At 54.4% G+C, this 15,700-nt stretch overlaps 1 protein-coding gene across 1 annotated transcript; it reads left to right on the top strand.

The window, feature by feature from the left end:
• The first annotated feature begins 9,353 nt into the window (after nt 1-9,353).
• Nucleotides 9,354-15,690, top strand: tmem39b (transmembrane protein 39B). The gene is made up of 9 exons (XM_084438491.1): nt 9,354-9,515; nt 10,227-10,421; nt 10,568-10,787; nt 10,930-11,013; nt 11,255-11,409; nt 12,519-12,852; nt 13,445-13,632; nt 14,879-14,999; nt 15,343-15,690. Exons 2-9 carry the CDS (start codon nt 10,291-10,293, stop codon nt 15,574-15,576), a joined length of 1,467 nt encoding a protein of 488 aa, XP_084294617.1. The 5' UTR covers nt 9,354-9,515; nt 10,227-10,290; the 3' UTR covers nt 15,577-15,690.
• Nucleotides 15,691-15,700: the final 10 nt, after the last annotated feature.

Raw genomic sequence — 15,700 nt, 5'->3', positions numbered from 1 at the left:
ACTTATACTGTACACTGACATATCCATGATGGTGGATATGTGGTCCTCTCCAAAGTACAGTGGTATTTTGGTCACAAAATATTACCTCTATTCGCTCCAATGTTCTTCCCGTATCTGTGGTTCTCTGTGCCATCTGTTATAAATGGCAGTTCTCCAGGGACCAGCCCAGATGTTTGTGGTGGCAGCCTTCTGAGAGAAGCCTCTGAGAAAACACACGGGCGTAGATTTCCCCAGAAGTCTGGTAAAGGATGTGTAGCCCCCATTCTGTCAGAGAACTGAATATTGGAAGAAAAAAAGTAACTGGTTGAAAAGTAACCAATTGCAACAAAATAGCTAACATTACAGGAATCATCAGTGTAACTGCTTTAGCCACTGACCGCTACCATTAGTAAGCTGCTGCTAGTTGTGAGCTCATGAGCTAACTGGCTATCCCGCTCTCATTGTGCTGGATTAGCATTTGAACTGTGTCCAGGTGACAAGACCCATCTTTCAGACATTTCATGTCATTTCAATTCACAGCTATTTCGGTGGCATGACTAGCTTCTGTCCTACCAGTCCTGAACAGAAACAAGTCAGCCTCGCACCTAAGCCAGGCTGGAGCTGGCCTGTTTTTTTAGAGCTGCTGTAACAGTACAAGACAGCCCAGTGATCAAAGTACCTACATGTCAGACAAAAGGAATGTAATGAAATCAGGTAATTAGGAATTTCACATGGAAAATGTCAGGTATTTAAAACTTCTGCAGAACGCAGGTGACCTGAATCAAGTGATGGTCGAGGTAGGTTATGCACAGGCAAGGAAAATGACATGCAACCTTCATGACACTAGATGATTTAACTACAAGATGGCCCAAAAAACCTAGAGCCAGTGTCCATTGGTGAAGTTGTAGCATTTCCCCATCACTTGAGACCATCCGCAAATCCCATTGTTTTGATATTCCACCTGCCAGATCTTGACATCCCTGAGAACTTGCAAGTTAAATATATTTTAGTGTGCATTTGCCACCCTGCATGTGGCAAATAAGCATGATTTAATATGCACATTCAAACCAGCCCTGTTTATATGCTTGAAATGAGTCTACCAATATAGCCATCGCAAAAGGATTGGGTCTTGTGCCATGTCACCAGCTCTCAATTTTCAGCCACTGGATGTAACACTTGCTCAAACCATGTCAGTCAACCCTAGCCAGAAGGAAACAGTCAACTCTGAATTTTGCTTTTTTAAAAGTTTATTGAAAATCCAAAAGCAGGATACATCTCTTGGAGTCTTGGGAGAAAACTGCCCTCTGCAGATCTATGAAAAGGGATCTATGAAAAGGGAAAGTACAAGAATCTGGGATGACAACCTGGTCTTTGCCTTGAAGCAAACATTAACACACCCATTAAATGATCCTTAAAGACGAACCTTTTCTCCGAGCAGAGCTTCCTCATTACCCCTTGATGGACTCAGGAATGTTGACAGGCCTGCAAGTAATTGAAAGTTTAAATTCCATTTAAAATAGTGGGTCACATGCATACCAAGACAAAGCTTTGAGAAATTATACCTCTTATCAAAGTTGGGCGGGGGCCCGAGCGGGTAGCCGGAACGGGGCCGGAGCGGGTAGCCGGGACGGGGCGCAAGCGGGTAGCCGGGACGGGGCGCAAGCGGGTAGCCGGGACGGGGCGCAAGCGGGTAGCCGGGACGGGGCGCAAGCGGGTAGCCGGGATGGGGCGCAAGCGGGTAGCCGGGATGGGGCGCAAGCGGGTAGCCGGGATGGGGCCTGAACGGGTAGCCGGGATGGGGCCTGAACGGGTAGCCGGGATGGGGCCTGAACGGGTAGCCGGGATGGGGCCTGAATAGGTGGTCAGCCTGGGTCTCGTAGCCAGTCTCGGGCTGGGGCTCGGGCTCATCGCCAGTCTCGGGCTGAGGCTCACAGCCAGTCTGGGGCTGGGGTTGAGGCTTGGGCTGAGGCTGGGGCTGGTGGCCACTCTGGGGCTGAGGCTGGTAGCCAGTCTGGGGCTGGGGCTTGGGCTGAGGCTGGTAGCCAATCTGGGGATGAGGCCAATAGCCAGTCTGGGGCTGGTAGCCGGTCGGGGGCCGGGGCTGGTAGCCGGTCGGGGGCCGGGGCTGGGGCTGAGGCCGGGGCTGGTAGCCGGGCTGGGGCTGAGGCCGAGGCCGGGGCTGGTAGCCGGGCTGGGGCTGGTAGCCAGTCTCAGGCTGGGGTTTGGGCTGAGGCTGGGGTTTGGGCTGAGGCTGGGGTTTGGGCTGAGGCTGATGGCCAGTCTGGGGCTTGGGCTGAGGCTGGGGCTGAGGCTGGTAGCCAGTCTCGGGCTCATCGCCAGTCTCGGGCTGAGGCTGCGGCTTGGGCTTGGGCTGAGGCTGAGGCTGGGGCTGAGGCTGAGGCTGAGGCTGAGGCTGGGGCCTGGGTTGAGGCTGGTAGCCAGTCTCGGGCTCATCGCCAGTCTCGGGCTGAGGCTGCGGCTTGGGCTTGGGCTGAGGCTGAGGCTGAGGCTGAGGCTGAGGCTGAGGCTGAGGCTGGGGCTGAGGCTGGGGCCTGGGTTGAGGCTGGTAGCCAGTCTCGGGCTCATCGCCAGTCTCGGGCTGGGGTTGAGGCTTGGGCTGGTGGCCACTCTGGGGCTGGTAGCCAGTCGGGGGCCGGGGCTGGGAGCCAGTCTCAGGCTGGGGATGGTTGCCAGGCTGGGGTTTGGGCTGAGGCTGGGGTTTGGGCTGGGGTTTGGGCTGAGGCTGGGGTTTGGGCTGAGGCTGGGGCTCATAGCCAGTCTCGGGCTCATCGCCAGTCTCGGGCTGAGGCTTGGAGACAGTCTCGGGCTGGGGCTCGGGCTCATCGCCAGTCTCGGGCTGAGGCTGAGGCGTGGGCTGAAGCTGGGGCTGAGGCTCATGGCCAGTCTCAGGCTGGGGTTTGGGCTGAGGCTGGGGTTTGGGCTGAGGCTGGGGCTTGGGCTGAGGCTCACAGCCAGTCTGGGGCTGGGGTTGAGGCTTGGGCTGAGGCTGGGGCTGGTGGCCACTCTGGGGCTGAGGCTGGGAGCCGGTCTGGGGCCTGGGTTGAGGCTGGTAGCCAGTCTGGGGCTGGGGCTTGGGCTGAGGCTGGTAGCCAATCTGGGGATGATGCCAATAGCCGGTCGGGGGCCGGGGCTGGTAGCCGGTCGGGGGCCGGGGCTGGTAGCCGGTCGGGGGCCGGGGCTGGTAGCCGGTCGGTGGCCGGGGCTGAGGCCGGGGCTGGTAGCCGGGCTGGGGCTGGTAGCCAGTCTCAGGCTGGGGTTTGGGCTGAGGCTGGGGTTTGGGCTGAGGCTGGGGTTTGGGCTGAGGCTGATGGCCAGTCTGAGGCTTGGGCTGAGGCTGGGGTTTGGGCTGAGGCTGGGGCTGGTAGCCGGTCTGGGGCTGGGGCTGAGGCCGGGGCTGGGGCTGAGGCCGGGGCTGGTAGCCGGGCTGGGGCTGGTAGCCGGGCTGGGGCTGGGGTTTGGGCTGAGGCTGGGGTTTGGGCTGAGGCTGATGGCCAGTCTGGGGCTTGGGCTGAGGCTGGGGCTTGGGCTGGTAGCCAGTCTCGGGCTCATCGCCAGTCTCGGGCTGAGGCTGCGGCTTGGGCTGGGGCTGAGGCTGAGGCTGGGGCTGAGGCTGGGGCCTGGGTTGAGGCTGGTAGCCAGTCTCGGGCTCATCGCCAGTCTCGGGCTGGGGTTGAGGCTTGGGCTGGTAGCCAGTCGGGGGCCGGGGCTGGGAGCCAGTCTCAGGCTGGGGTTTGGGCTGAGGCTGGGGTTTGGGCTGAGGCTGGGGTTTGGGCTGAGGCTCATAGCCAGTCTCGGGCTCATCGCCAGTCTCGGGCTGAGGCTGGGGCTGGTAGCCAGTCGGGGGCCGGGGCTGGTAGCCGGTCGGGGGCCGGGGCTGGTAGCCGGTCGGGGGCCGGGGCTGGTAGCCGGTCGGGGGCCGGGGCTGAGGCTGGTAGCCAGTCTCAGGCTGGGGTTTGGGCTGAGGCTGGGGTTTGGGCTGAGGCTGGGGTTTGGGCTGAGGCTGATGGCCAGTCTGGGGCTTGGGCTGAGGCTGGGGTTTGGGCTGAGGCTGGGGCTGGTAGCCGGTCTGGGGCTGGGGCTGAGGCCGGGGCTGGTAGCCGGGCTGGGGCTGAGGCCGGGGCTGGGGCTGAGGCCGGGGCTGGTAGCCGGGCTGGGGCTGGTAGCCGGGCTGGGGCTGGGGTTTGGGCTGAGGCTGGGGTTTGGGCTGAGGCTGGGGTTTGGGCTGAGGCTGAAGGCCAGTCTGGGGCTTGGGCTGAGGCTGGGGCTTGGGCTGGGGCTGAGGCTGAGGCTGGGGCCTGGGTTGAGGCTGGTAGCCAGTCTCGGGCTCATCGCCAGTCTCGGGCTGGGGTTGAGGCTTGGGCTGGTGGCCACTCTGGGGCTGAGGCTGGTAGCCAGTCGGGGGCCGGGGCTGGGAGCCAGTCTCAGGCTGGGGTTTGGGCTGAGGCTGGGGTTTGGGCTGAGGCTGGGGTTTGGGCTGAGGCTCATAGCCAGTCTCGGGCTCATCGCCAGTCTCGGGCTGAGGCTGGGGCTGGTAGCCAGTCGGGGGCCGGGGCTGGTAGCCGGGCTGGGGCCGAGGCTTGGGCTGGTAGCCGGGCTGGGAGCCAGTCTCAGGCTGGGGCTGGTTGCCAGGCTGGGGTTTGGGCTGAGGTTTGAGCTGAGGCTGGGGTTTGGGCTGAGGCTGGGGTTTGGGCTGAGGCTGGGGCTCATAGCCAGTCTCGGGCTCATCGCCAGTCTCAGGCTGAGGCTTGGAGACAGTCTCGGGCTGGGGCTCGGGCTCATCGCCAGTCTCGGGCTGAGGCTGGGGCTTGGGCTGAAGCTGGGGCTGAGGCTCATCGCCAGTCTCAGGCTGGTAGCCGGTCTGGGGCTCATAGCCAGTCTCAGGCTGGGGTTTGGGCTGAGGCTGGGGTTTGGGCTGAGGCTGGGGCTTGGGCTGAGGCTCACAGCCAGTCTGGGGCTGGGGTTGAGGCTTGGGCTGAGGCTGGGGCTGGTGGCCACTCTGGGGCTGAGGCTGGGAGCCGGTCTGGGGCCTGGGTTGAGGCTGGTAGCCAGTCTGGGGCTGGGGCTTGGGCTGAGGCTGGTAGCCAATCTGGGGATGATGCCAATAGCCGGTCTGGGGCCGGGGCTGGGGCTGAGGCCGGGGCTGGTAGCCGGTCGGGGGCCGGGGCTGAGGCCGGGGCTGGTAGCCGGGCTGGGGCTGGTAGCCAGTCTCAGGCTGGGGTTTGGGCTGAGGCTGGGGTTTGGGCTGAGGCTGATGGCCAGTCTGGGGCTTGGGCTGAGGCTGGGGCTTGGGCTGAGGCTGGTAGCCAGTCTCGGGCTCATCGCCAGTCTCGGGCTGAGGCTGCGGCTTGGGCTGAGGCTGAGGCTGAGGCTTGGGCTGGGGTTTGGGCTGAGGCTGGGGCTGGTAGCCGGTCTGGGGCCTGGGTTGAGGCTGAGGCTGGGGCCTGGGTTGAGGCTGGTAGCCAGTCTCATCGCCAGTCTCGGGCTGGGGTTGAGGCTTGGGCTGGTGGCCACTCTGGGGCTGAGGCTGGTAGCCAGTCGGGGGCCGGGGCTGGGAGCCAGTCTCAGGCTGGGGCTGGTTGCCAGGCTGGGGTTTGGGCTGAGGTTTGAGCTGAGGCTGGGGTTTGGGCTGAGGCTTGGGCTGAGGCTGGGGTTTGGGCTGAGGCTGGGGCTCATAGCCAGTCTCGGGCTCATCGCCAGTCTCGGGCTGGTAGCCAGTCGGGGGCCGGGGCTGGTAGCCGGTCTGGGGCCGGGGCTGGTAACCGGGCTGGGGCCGGGGTTTGGGCTGGGGTTTGGGCTGGGGCTGGGGTTTGGGCTGATGGCCAGTCTGGGGCTGGGGCTTGGGTTTGGGCTGGGGCTTGGGCTGATGGCCAGTCTGGGGCTGGGGTTTGGGCTGGGGCTGAGGCTTGGGCTGGTAGCCGGTCTGGGGCTCATAACCAGTCTCGGGCTCATCGCCAGTCTCGGGCTGAGGCTCAGGCTGAGGCTCAGGCTGAGGCTTGGTCTCATAGCCAGTCTCGGGCTGAGGCTGGGGCTGGTAACCAGTCTCAGGCTGGGGCTTGGGCTCATCGCCAGTCTCGGGCTGAGGCTGGGTCTCGGGCTGAGGCTTGGGCTGAGGCTGGTAGCCGGTCTGGGGCCTGGGTTGAGGCTGGTAGCCGGTCTGGGGCCTGGGTTGAGGCTGGTAGCCAGTCTCGGGCTCATCTCCAGTCTCGGGCTGAGGCTGGGGCTTGGGCTGAGGCTGATGACCAGTCTGGGACTGGGGCTGGGGCGTGGGCTGAGGCTGGGGCTTGGGCTGAGGCTGGGGCTGGTAGCCGGTCTGGGACTCACAGCCAGTCTGGGGCTGGGGTTGAGGCTTGGGCTGAGGCTGGGGCTGGTGGCCACTCTGGGGCTGGTGGCCACTCTGGGGCTGGTGGCCACTCTGGGGCTGAGGCTGGTAGCCGGTCTGGGGCCTGGGTTGAGGCTGGTAGCCAGTCTGGGGCTGGGGCTTGGGCTGAGGCTGGTAGCCAGTCTGGGGCCGGTAGCCGGTCGGGGGCCGGGGTTGGTTGCCAGGCTGGGGTTTGGGCTGGGGCTGTGGCTCATAGCCAGTCTCGGGCTCATCGCCAGTCTCGGGCTGGGGCTGGTAGCCGGTCGGGGGCCGGGGCTGGTAGCCGGGCTGGGGCTGAGGCTTGGGCTGGTAGCCGGGCTGGGAGCCAGTCTCAGGCTGGGGCTGGTTGCCAGGTTGGGGTTTGGGCTGAGGCTGGGGTTTGGGCTGGGGCTGAGGTTTGGGCCGGGGCTCAAAGCCAGTCTCGGGCTGGGGGTGGTAGGCGGTCGGGGGCCGGGGCCGGTAGGCGGGCTGGGGCTGGTTGCCAGGCTGGGGTTTGGGCTGAGGCTGGGGTTTGGGCTGAGGTTTGGGCTGGGGTTTGGGCTGAGGCTGGGGTTTGGGCTGAGGCTGGGGCTGGGGTTTGGGCTGGGGTTTGGGCTGGGGCTGGGGCTGGGGTTTGGGCTGGTAACCAGTCTCAGGCTGGGGCTCATCGCCAGTCTCGGGCTGAGGCTGGGTCTCGGGCTGAGGCTGGTAGCCGGTCTGGGGCATGGGTTGAGGCTGGTAGCCAGTCTCGGGCTGAGGCTGGGGCTTGGGCTGAGGCTGAGGCTGGGGCTTGGGCTGATGGCCAGTCTGAGGCTGGGTCTCGGGCTGAGGCTGGTAGCCGGTCTGGGGCCTGGGTTGAGGCTGGTAGCCAGTCTGGGGCTGGGGCTTGGGCTGAGGCTGGGGCTGAGGCTGGGGCTGGTAGCCAGTCTGGGGCTGAGGCTTGGGTTGAGGCTGGGGCTTGGGCTGAGGCTGGTAGCCAGTCTGGGGCTGGGGCTTGGGTTGGGGCTGGGGCTTGGGTTGAGGCTGGGGCTGGTAGCCGGTCAGGGGTCGGGGCCAGTAGCTGGTTGGGGGCCAGGGCCAGTAGCCGGTCGGGGGCCAGTGCCGGTAGCCAGGCTGGGGTTTGGGCTGAGGCTGGGGTTTGGGCTGAGGCTGGGGTTTGGGCTGAGGCTGGGGTTTGGGCTGAGGCTGGTAGCCAGTCTGGGGCTGGGGTTTGGGCTGAGGCTGGGGTTTGGGCTGAGGCTTGGGCTTGGGCTGAGGCTGGTAGCCAGTCTGGGGCTGGGGTTTGGGCTGAGGCTGGGGTTTGGGCTGAGGCTGGTAGCCAGTCTGGGGCTGGGGTTTGGGCTGAGGCTGGGGTTTGGGCTGAGGCTGGGGTTTGGGCTGAGGCTGGGGTTTGGGCTGGGGTTTGGGCTGAGGCTGGTAGCCAGTCTGGGGCTGGGGCTCGGGCTGAGGCTGGCAGTTAGCTTGGGGTTTGGGCTGGTTGCCAGTCTGGGTCTTCACACTACTGGAGGTTCCAATTGGATAGTGCCCAATCCACTTAAATAGTTTGGCATCAAAGCCACCAGGAGCAACTCCATAACTGGCCAAGGAAGCATTGCCTGCTTCACCCCTTCCATTTCCATCCACTAAATTGGAAGAAGGTAGGAATTATAAAACAGTCATACATTAAAGAGTATGGGAATTATAAATCAATTCAAGGGTATGAAGACTTACCAGTCTCTACTACAGCAAAGACCAACACTGACAGCAAAGTTACCCTGAAAGAAAATGAAGGCAATGTTTATACTGACATCTGAGGCGTGATACAGATCTGCACCATCAAGCTGAACAAAGTAACAATACAAACATGAAACATTCAAAAGGAAGCAGCCTACCTTATCCCAAGGGACTGCGCCATATTTAACTTGAAAACAACCAAACCAACATAAAGAATGGACAAAGTGGCTCCTTCCCAATAATCCAAAACTGTCTTTCAAGACAGTCTCACATCATCCACATGGCTGGTCCTCTCTTTATATACAGGCATTGATTGCTGCTCCATAGCCTGCTCTCACTCTTAATTGGTTGATTGGGACCAGCTTGTGAGACACTTGTCATGTTTTGCAACAGGGGCCTCAAATCGGAAAGGAAGTATCTTTCTTTCAGGAAGTTGTTCATGTCGTTGAATGTGTCTTGAATGTAAAGGTCTACTCTGGCAAAAAGTGCATGCTTTTCAATATTGGGCCTCCAACAAAGTGTAAAAACGTATATTTGCCCATGTGATCAGAGTATGACCTGTTATTCAACTTTTCAGATCATATCATATCTAATCAAGGTTGGAGTGGCTGTTATATTTGACAATATTATAATTTATAGGGGGTGTTTTCAGGCCTGAGCCACATCGGCAGTTGAGGCTCAGGAGGTAGAGTGGGTCGTCCAATGATCGTAGGGTTGGTGTTTCAAATCCCGGGCCCTCCAGTCCACATGTCAAAGTGTCCCTGAGCAGGACACAGAACCTCAAATTGTTCCCAATGAGGAGGCTATCTCCTTGCATGGCAACTGCTGCCATTGGTGTGTGAATGTGTGGGTGAATGAGAAGCCATTGTAAAGCGCTTTGGATAAAAACATTATATAAGTGTAGTCCATTTGCCATCAATGTTAAAGTAATCTGTGGAATAGCACAGACATGCAATTCCAAATGTTTTCTTCTTGATCTCATGGTCGATGCTTAGGCTGGTTCATGGGTTTGGACGGTATAAGGCTACTATTGGCCATAAACCGCAAGCACGGCAGGACTAAACCTGAACTTCCCCTGAGCCATCAGATAACTCTTATGGCAAGTCTCACAACTTTCTGAAGCTTGAGCTATTCAATACAGCAACTTAATAATGTGCCAGTCATATGTATTGTTCAGTATGCAGATATTCACTAACGCATAATCTGTAAAACCTTGATTAGGAGGGAATATTAAGTAAATATTAGGATTGTCACTTTAAAGAGTAACTACTCCTCCCACATGCTGCAGTCCGCGCCCCCTACCTAACACAGTGAGAGCTACTTTCACATCAACAATGACTACCTTCGTGTATAATAATGAAAAACGCGGAGCTATTTCATCAACGACTCAGAAATTCTACGTTGTGTAACTTCATACTGTTTGTACAGCAGCGGCATCTAAAATAATCTAACTGCCCAGGCGCCGGTAAGCGTACTTTTATTTGTATTTGCGTGCTTCTAGTCGTGCCTGTTTTTGCGCTAGCTAGTTAGCGAGCTAGCAAGCTGGCTAGGCCGCAGTCTTTTGTATTTCATCGAGCATGCATTCTGCCCTCTTGGCGGAAGGATTGGGGTTGCAAGCTCGTGTGGGCACGGTTGGCATGCACACCTTCCATGAAAACATGCATGGTTCTTTTAAAATCTGTTTTACGACCTGTCACTTCGCAGTGATGCAGTTATGTTCTAGCTAGCTATGTCAGCTTCCGCAAAACTTGTTGGTCTCACCGTCTTTGGTCTAAGTAGGGTTTGCTGTTGCCATTGAGTGCTATTAAGCAACCTGTTTATCTTTCTAGAGCAGCAAAACATTCAAGAGCAAAGCTAGTGTAATCATATGCATAATGTAAAGCAGAATGTTTACATAATGTCCAGAAGTAGTTTGTACTTCCTCTTTTTTATTGCATACCATTTGCACATCTAATTAATCATCAACTTTTAATAAAATAGTTTTTTTTATAAACTACTGAGATAAAAATCATTAATTGTTTTTAAACATTATTCAGTTTTAATTGATTTGTGGGATAAATTGTCTGCAGTCAGTATTATTGTTTCATGGGTATGCACCCACTAACGTTACTGTCAATCTATTTGTAGTAATGTTACTCTTGCTGAAGATTCAATGATCTCTGCTCTATTTTCGAAGGACCCCTTTCAGAGGGAAAAGAGAGCGCGTACAGGCAAACGGTCGAGACGTGGTGGTGTCAGTGATGGCCGGGGGAAGGAGAGGGGCGAACCGCACTGCTTACTGCAGGTCTCCGCTCAGCACTGAGCCCGGCTCCGTCGGCAACGGCAACCACTCCACGAGCTCCCCTGTGACAGGGGTGAGATCTCGGACAAGGTGAGTGTGGCCATGAGTGGACGGAACAGATGTGAGACACAGTGGAACAGGGATGAGACAGTGGGACAGGGGTGAGACCTCACTGTGTGTGTGTGTGTGTGTGTGTGTGTGTGTGTGTGTGTGTGTTGGTTGTGCTCTGTCCTCAGGAACGGTTCTGGTACGGGCATCTCCAGCCCTCCGCTGGCAGCCCAGACGGTGGTCCCTCTGAAACACTGCAAGATCCCCGAGCTCTCCATGGACCGCAATGTGCTGTTCGAGCTGCACCTGTTCTTCTGCCACCTCATTGCCCTGTTTGTGCACTATGTCAACATCTACAAGACTGTGTGGTGGTACCCGCCTTCACACCCCCCCTCACACACCTCACTGGTGAGTGGACGTGATTCAACGAATCATTTCTCAGGGGAATTGGTATCTTGGCTAAACGGTTCTCGATGTACTACTGATTTGACTTCAGCAATTGAGAGGAATGATGATAAATTGATTTAATTGTTATTTGTGTCTTGTACAGAACTTTCACCTAATTGACTATAATATGCTGGTATTCACGGTCATCGTGCTGGCCAGGCGGCTGATAGCAGCCATCGTTAAAGAGGTAAGACCTCTACTGATTTGAATATTATAAAGGCCTAGAGTATGTATCTACTATCAATGTACTGTAGGCTATATTTCTCCACCTTCATTGATGTCTATCATGTTCTCTCTCATACTGCTCTGTTTGTTTGGGCATGTTTTGTCTTTCTCAAGTGAATGGCACCTCCGTATTAGCATAAAACAGACGCGCAAATCCATCTTTCTCCTTCCCTGCCTCTCTGTCTCTCCCTCCCTCCACCCAGGCGTCTCAGAGTGGGAAGCTCTCCTTCCCTCACTCCATCTTCTTGGTGATGGCGCGGTTCGCGGTGCTCACGCTGACGGGCTGGAGCTTGTGTCGCTCGCTCATATACCTCTTCAGAACATACTCTGTCCTCAGCCTGCTCTTCCTCTGCTATCCGTGAGTATGGCTTGGCCTGCAGGCCCTCCAACGCACTCAACAATACACCCCCATCGGCCCCAACATTAAAACCACCTGCCTAACATTTTGTAGGTCCCCCTCGTGACACCAAAACAGCTCTGACCGTCGAGTTTTTTTAAAATCATGTTGAACTAATTCACCCTCTTACAGTATCTTGGCCTTTTATAGCCCTGTAGTGACTAATACTGTAATACTATAAACTACCAATAGTATAACTCCCAATAATGTAATCCATTTAATATTTTTTACTCTATTTTACACTATCTTTTAATTTTTAATTCTTTTACTTTTATTGCTTCTTTTAAATCTGTTCTCACTGTGTTTATATGATTTATGTTTTGTATTAAGTAGTAGTAGTGGTGGTAGTAATGGTGGTGGTGTACTTTTTGATCCCCAAGGTAATTTGCACTGTTGAAGCGTCAAGACAAAGTAACACAATCGGATACAAATTTACAGTAGATACAAAATATCAGCTACAAATATGCAGTAGATACAAATACATACAGAAATCCAAATATACCAGAGAACACCGTAAGAGGTGGAGTCCACGCCTCGACCGGTCAGAGCGGTTTGGGCAACACGAGGTGGACACACCTGCACCATACTTGGTCGGTGGTTTTAATCAAATCAAACTTTATTTGTATAGCGCATTTCATACACAGAGGCAACACAATGTGCTTTTAACATTGTGTCTGATCGGTGTACTGTATATCCCATTCCAGTCAGACCTCATTGTACCACTGGTTGAGTCATTTCCATACTCGCATCATTTACACTGTCACTCATACCAACCCCATCCGAGCACAGGTCACCTCATTAATATAGATCCATGACACTTCCTACTTTCCTTCTCGGCTCCTAGCTAGTCATCAACACAGTCCAGCTCGTCGCCTTGCGGCTGGAGTCACTCAGAAGTATTTAGATCGTCATAATAATTGAGTAGATGAAAATGCATTGGGTAGATTTAGAAAAAAAGCCCATTCCGTGTAGCGGTCTACCTCGGCGCCCGAACCTCTAACCCGAGTCCTCTGCGTGTGTTTATGAGGAATGACATTTGCTCAGTAAGTTCTGTTGCGTTTCCTCCACAGGTTCGGGATGTACATACCCTTCTTCCGCCTGAGCTGCGACTTCCGCCGAACGGGACCGCTCTCGCCCATCGCCAGCATCGGCTCCAAGGAGGCGGGCGGCGTGGGCCGTGGGAGGGACTACCTGACGGTGCTGAAGGAGACGTGGAAGCAGCACACTAGCCAGCTGTACGGCGTCCAGGCCATGCCCACCCACGCCTGCTGCCTCTCCCCCGACCTCATCCGCAAGGAAGTGGAGTACCTCAAGATGGACTTCAACTGGAGGATGAAGGAGGTGCTGGTTAGCTCCATGCTCAGCGCCTACTACGTGGCCTTCGTACCTGTGTGGTTCGTCAAGGTGAGCTGAGCTGAGCCCCGTCTCTGGGGACGTATAGATGTTTCTGTGTAGTGGGTTAGGTTACATGATGTGAATGAGATGTTTTAATCCACTCCAGTGTCTTTGAGATCTTGAACATTGTGATGAATGGTACAAGACTGCAGAGGACAGGATTCATATTTCACATCTATCCATAACGTCAGGATTTCTGAGGTCACCAGTAAAAACACAAGCTGGCTACTAAATGTTCAAGTTAAAGTCCCAGTGATTGTCACACACCCGACCGGAGGGTGGTGAATTTAGTTCTCCGCATTTGACCCATCCCCTGGGGGAGCGGTGAGCAGCGGCGGTGCCGCGCTCAGGAATCATTTGGTGATGTAGCCCCCCAATTCCAGCCCTTGATGCTGAGTGCCAAGCAGGGAGGCAATGGGTACCTTTTTTTTTTATAGTCTTTGGTATGGGCGGAGATCGAACTCACGACCTCCCAGTCTCAGGGCGGACACTCTAACCACAAGGCCACTGAGCTGGTTAAATGAAAGGATGTCCTGATCCATCAGGTCCCACTGCAGAGTTCTAGATTTCAACCTTGTTTCTCTGTGTCCGTCGCCCGCAGAGTACGCAATACGTGGACAAGCGCTGGTCTTGTGAGCTCTTCATCCTGGTGTCGGTCAGCACCTCGGTCATCCTGATGAGACACCTGCTGCCGCCGCGCTACTGCGACCTGCTCCACAAGGCCGCTGCGCACCTGGGCTGCTGGCACAAAGTAGACCCCTCCCTCTGCTCCAACGCCCTGCAGCACATGTAAGCACTAGCGCCATCGCTTTGTTGTGTGTTGTGGGGGTTGTGTGTTATAGAGAGAGAGAGCATGGGGAAGAAGTATATCACTATGGGCGGTCTATATCCAACTACATGTATAAACTAATATGTGAGACCTGTTGTCTCAATAGACAACAACAACGGACTCTGCACAACTGTATACACAACTGTATACTTGTATGTTATTTGCTATATCATGGACACAGACACAGTCATCCATGATCGGATGTGATAAATAGATGAGGATGATACTGATAGACTGCTAGACTACGGATAGTAAATTGCCAGTTTGGAAACCTTTATATGTCTAGTGGTGATGTTAATTGTTAATCGACTAACTCGATTAATTGCCGATAAGAATTTACTCGAGTAAGATTTGGTTACTCGAATAATTGCTTGTTAATGGAACTTAACTATATATTTTTTTTGAACAAACGTTATCAACAGGAGTTGCGTGACATGTAACTATGGTTTAGGGTCTGACTGCACATGAGGGCGCCACTCCATGTAGTGAAGGCTAATTAGGATGCCGGGAAATTTCAACGACACAGCAGAAGAAGACACAAAAATGAAGCGAGCAAAGCGCAATCCAGCGTGGGGACGTTCTTATCAATTATTTGAATATTGTTTATTAAAGTTGCACTGAAACGGACGTTTGAGATCATCTAACTTCCGTAGTTTGACCTATTTCCAACGCAAACAAGCTATGAGGGTGGGACATATGTTTAGAGGAATTTGATTGGAACATTGACAAGTGGACGGGTTTTAAGGACTTTAGACAGATTCGATAGAAGGATAGCATTGATTGATTGAGATTATTGGCCTAAAATCTAAGGTACCTGTTGTCGTCATTGCACGTGACCTACCGTTTTCCCGGAAGTAAGAAATTATATACTTTGATATAAGATTACAACAAAAGTAGAATTTTGTAATTTTTTGGGCATACATCGTTGAATAGGTGAACACTATGACCAATTATGAACCAAAATGGGACAGAATGCTTTTTTTTTATTTCAGTGCGACTTTAAAGTTAATAGTTATCGATTTATGAAATTCCTTGAAATTTGCAACCCTAATGTCTAGCTGCGTACCTAGGACTGGAATGTGGAACTGATTAGTGCTGAAAAGACACTGTAAGGGGAAGCAATGACAAGAATTCCAATGTACCTGTACTTGTGACACATGGCAAATAGACTTTCTATTCTATTCTCGCCCTCCTCCTTCTCCACAGATGGACAGAGGAGTACATGTGGCCCCAGGGTGTCCTGGTCAAACACAATAAGAACGTCTACAAGGCTATGGGTCACTACAATGTGGCCGTCCCATCCGATGTGTCGCACTATCGCTTCTATGTGAGTATGACCAGCCGAACACAGTCCCCTGAGAACAGACAACAGAGTAGTGAATGTGAGCCCTTTCTAGGCCAGGTGCGGTTTGCTTGAACTGCATAACACACCTCTGGGGAGTAACGGCTCAGTGATCTGTACTTCACTCTGCTAGTAAGCGAGAGAAAGAGGAAGATGAGTGGATATTTTTTATTTGGAATTGTGATAAATTGAATCAGACTTGTTGCTGTGTGTTTTGGAGTGAAAGGCTGTAGGCACACAATATGCCTCTGCACTGCTGATAATATTAGCAATCCCTGTTATGGAAACACTGACAAAGGAATATCAACTTTTTGTCTCTCTTGTCCAGTTTTTCTTCAACAAGCCATTACGAATATTGAACATCCTCATCATCTTGGAGGGGGCGATGATATTCTACCAGCTCTACTCGTTGATATGTTCGGAAAAGTGGCACCAGACAATATCCCTGGCTTTAATCCTTTTCAGCAACTACTATGCCTTCTTCAAGCTTCTCAGAGACAGAATAGTCTTAGGCAAGGCCTACTCATACTCAAACAGCTCATCCGACCAGAAGATAAGTTAAAGATTAAGTTATTGTTGGTCACTTATCATAGAACAAGAAAAACACGCATGAGAGCTTTGTATTTTTTCTACAACTGCATTTTGTGTCACTGTTGTTTTTTTGTTCTGATCTGCCATAATAAAAA

This window comes from Borostomias antarcticus (assembly GCF_949987555.1).
Source record: "Borostomias antarcticus genome assembly, chromosome: 5".
Classification (NCBI taxonomy): domain Eukaryota; kingdom Metazoa; phylum Chordata; class Actinopteri; order Stomiiformes; family Stomiidae; genus Borostomias; species Borostomias antarcticus.
Note: the sequence above shows the minus strand (reverse complement) of the source record. Positions and strands in the feature narration are given on the sequence as shown.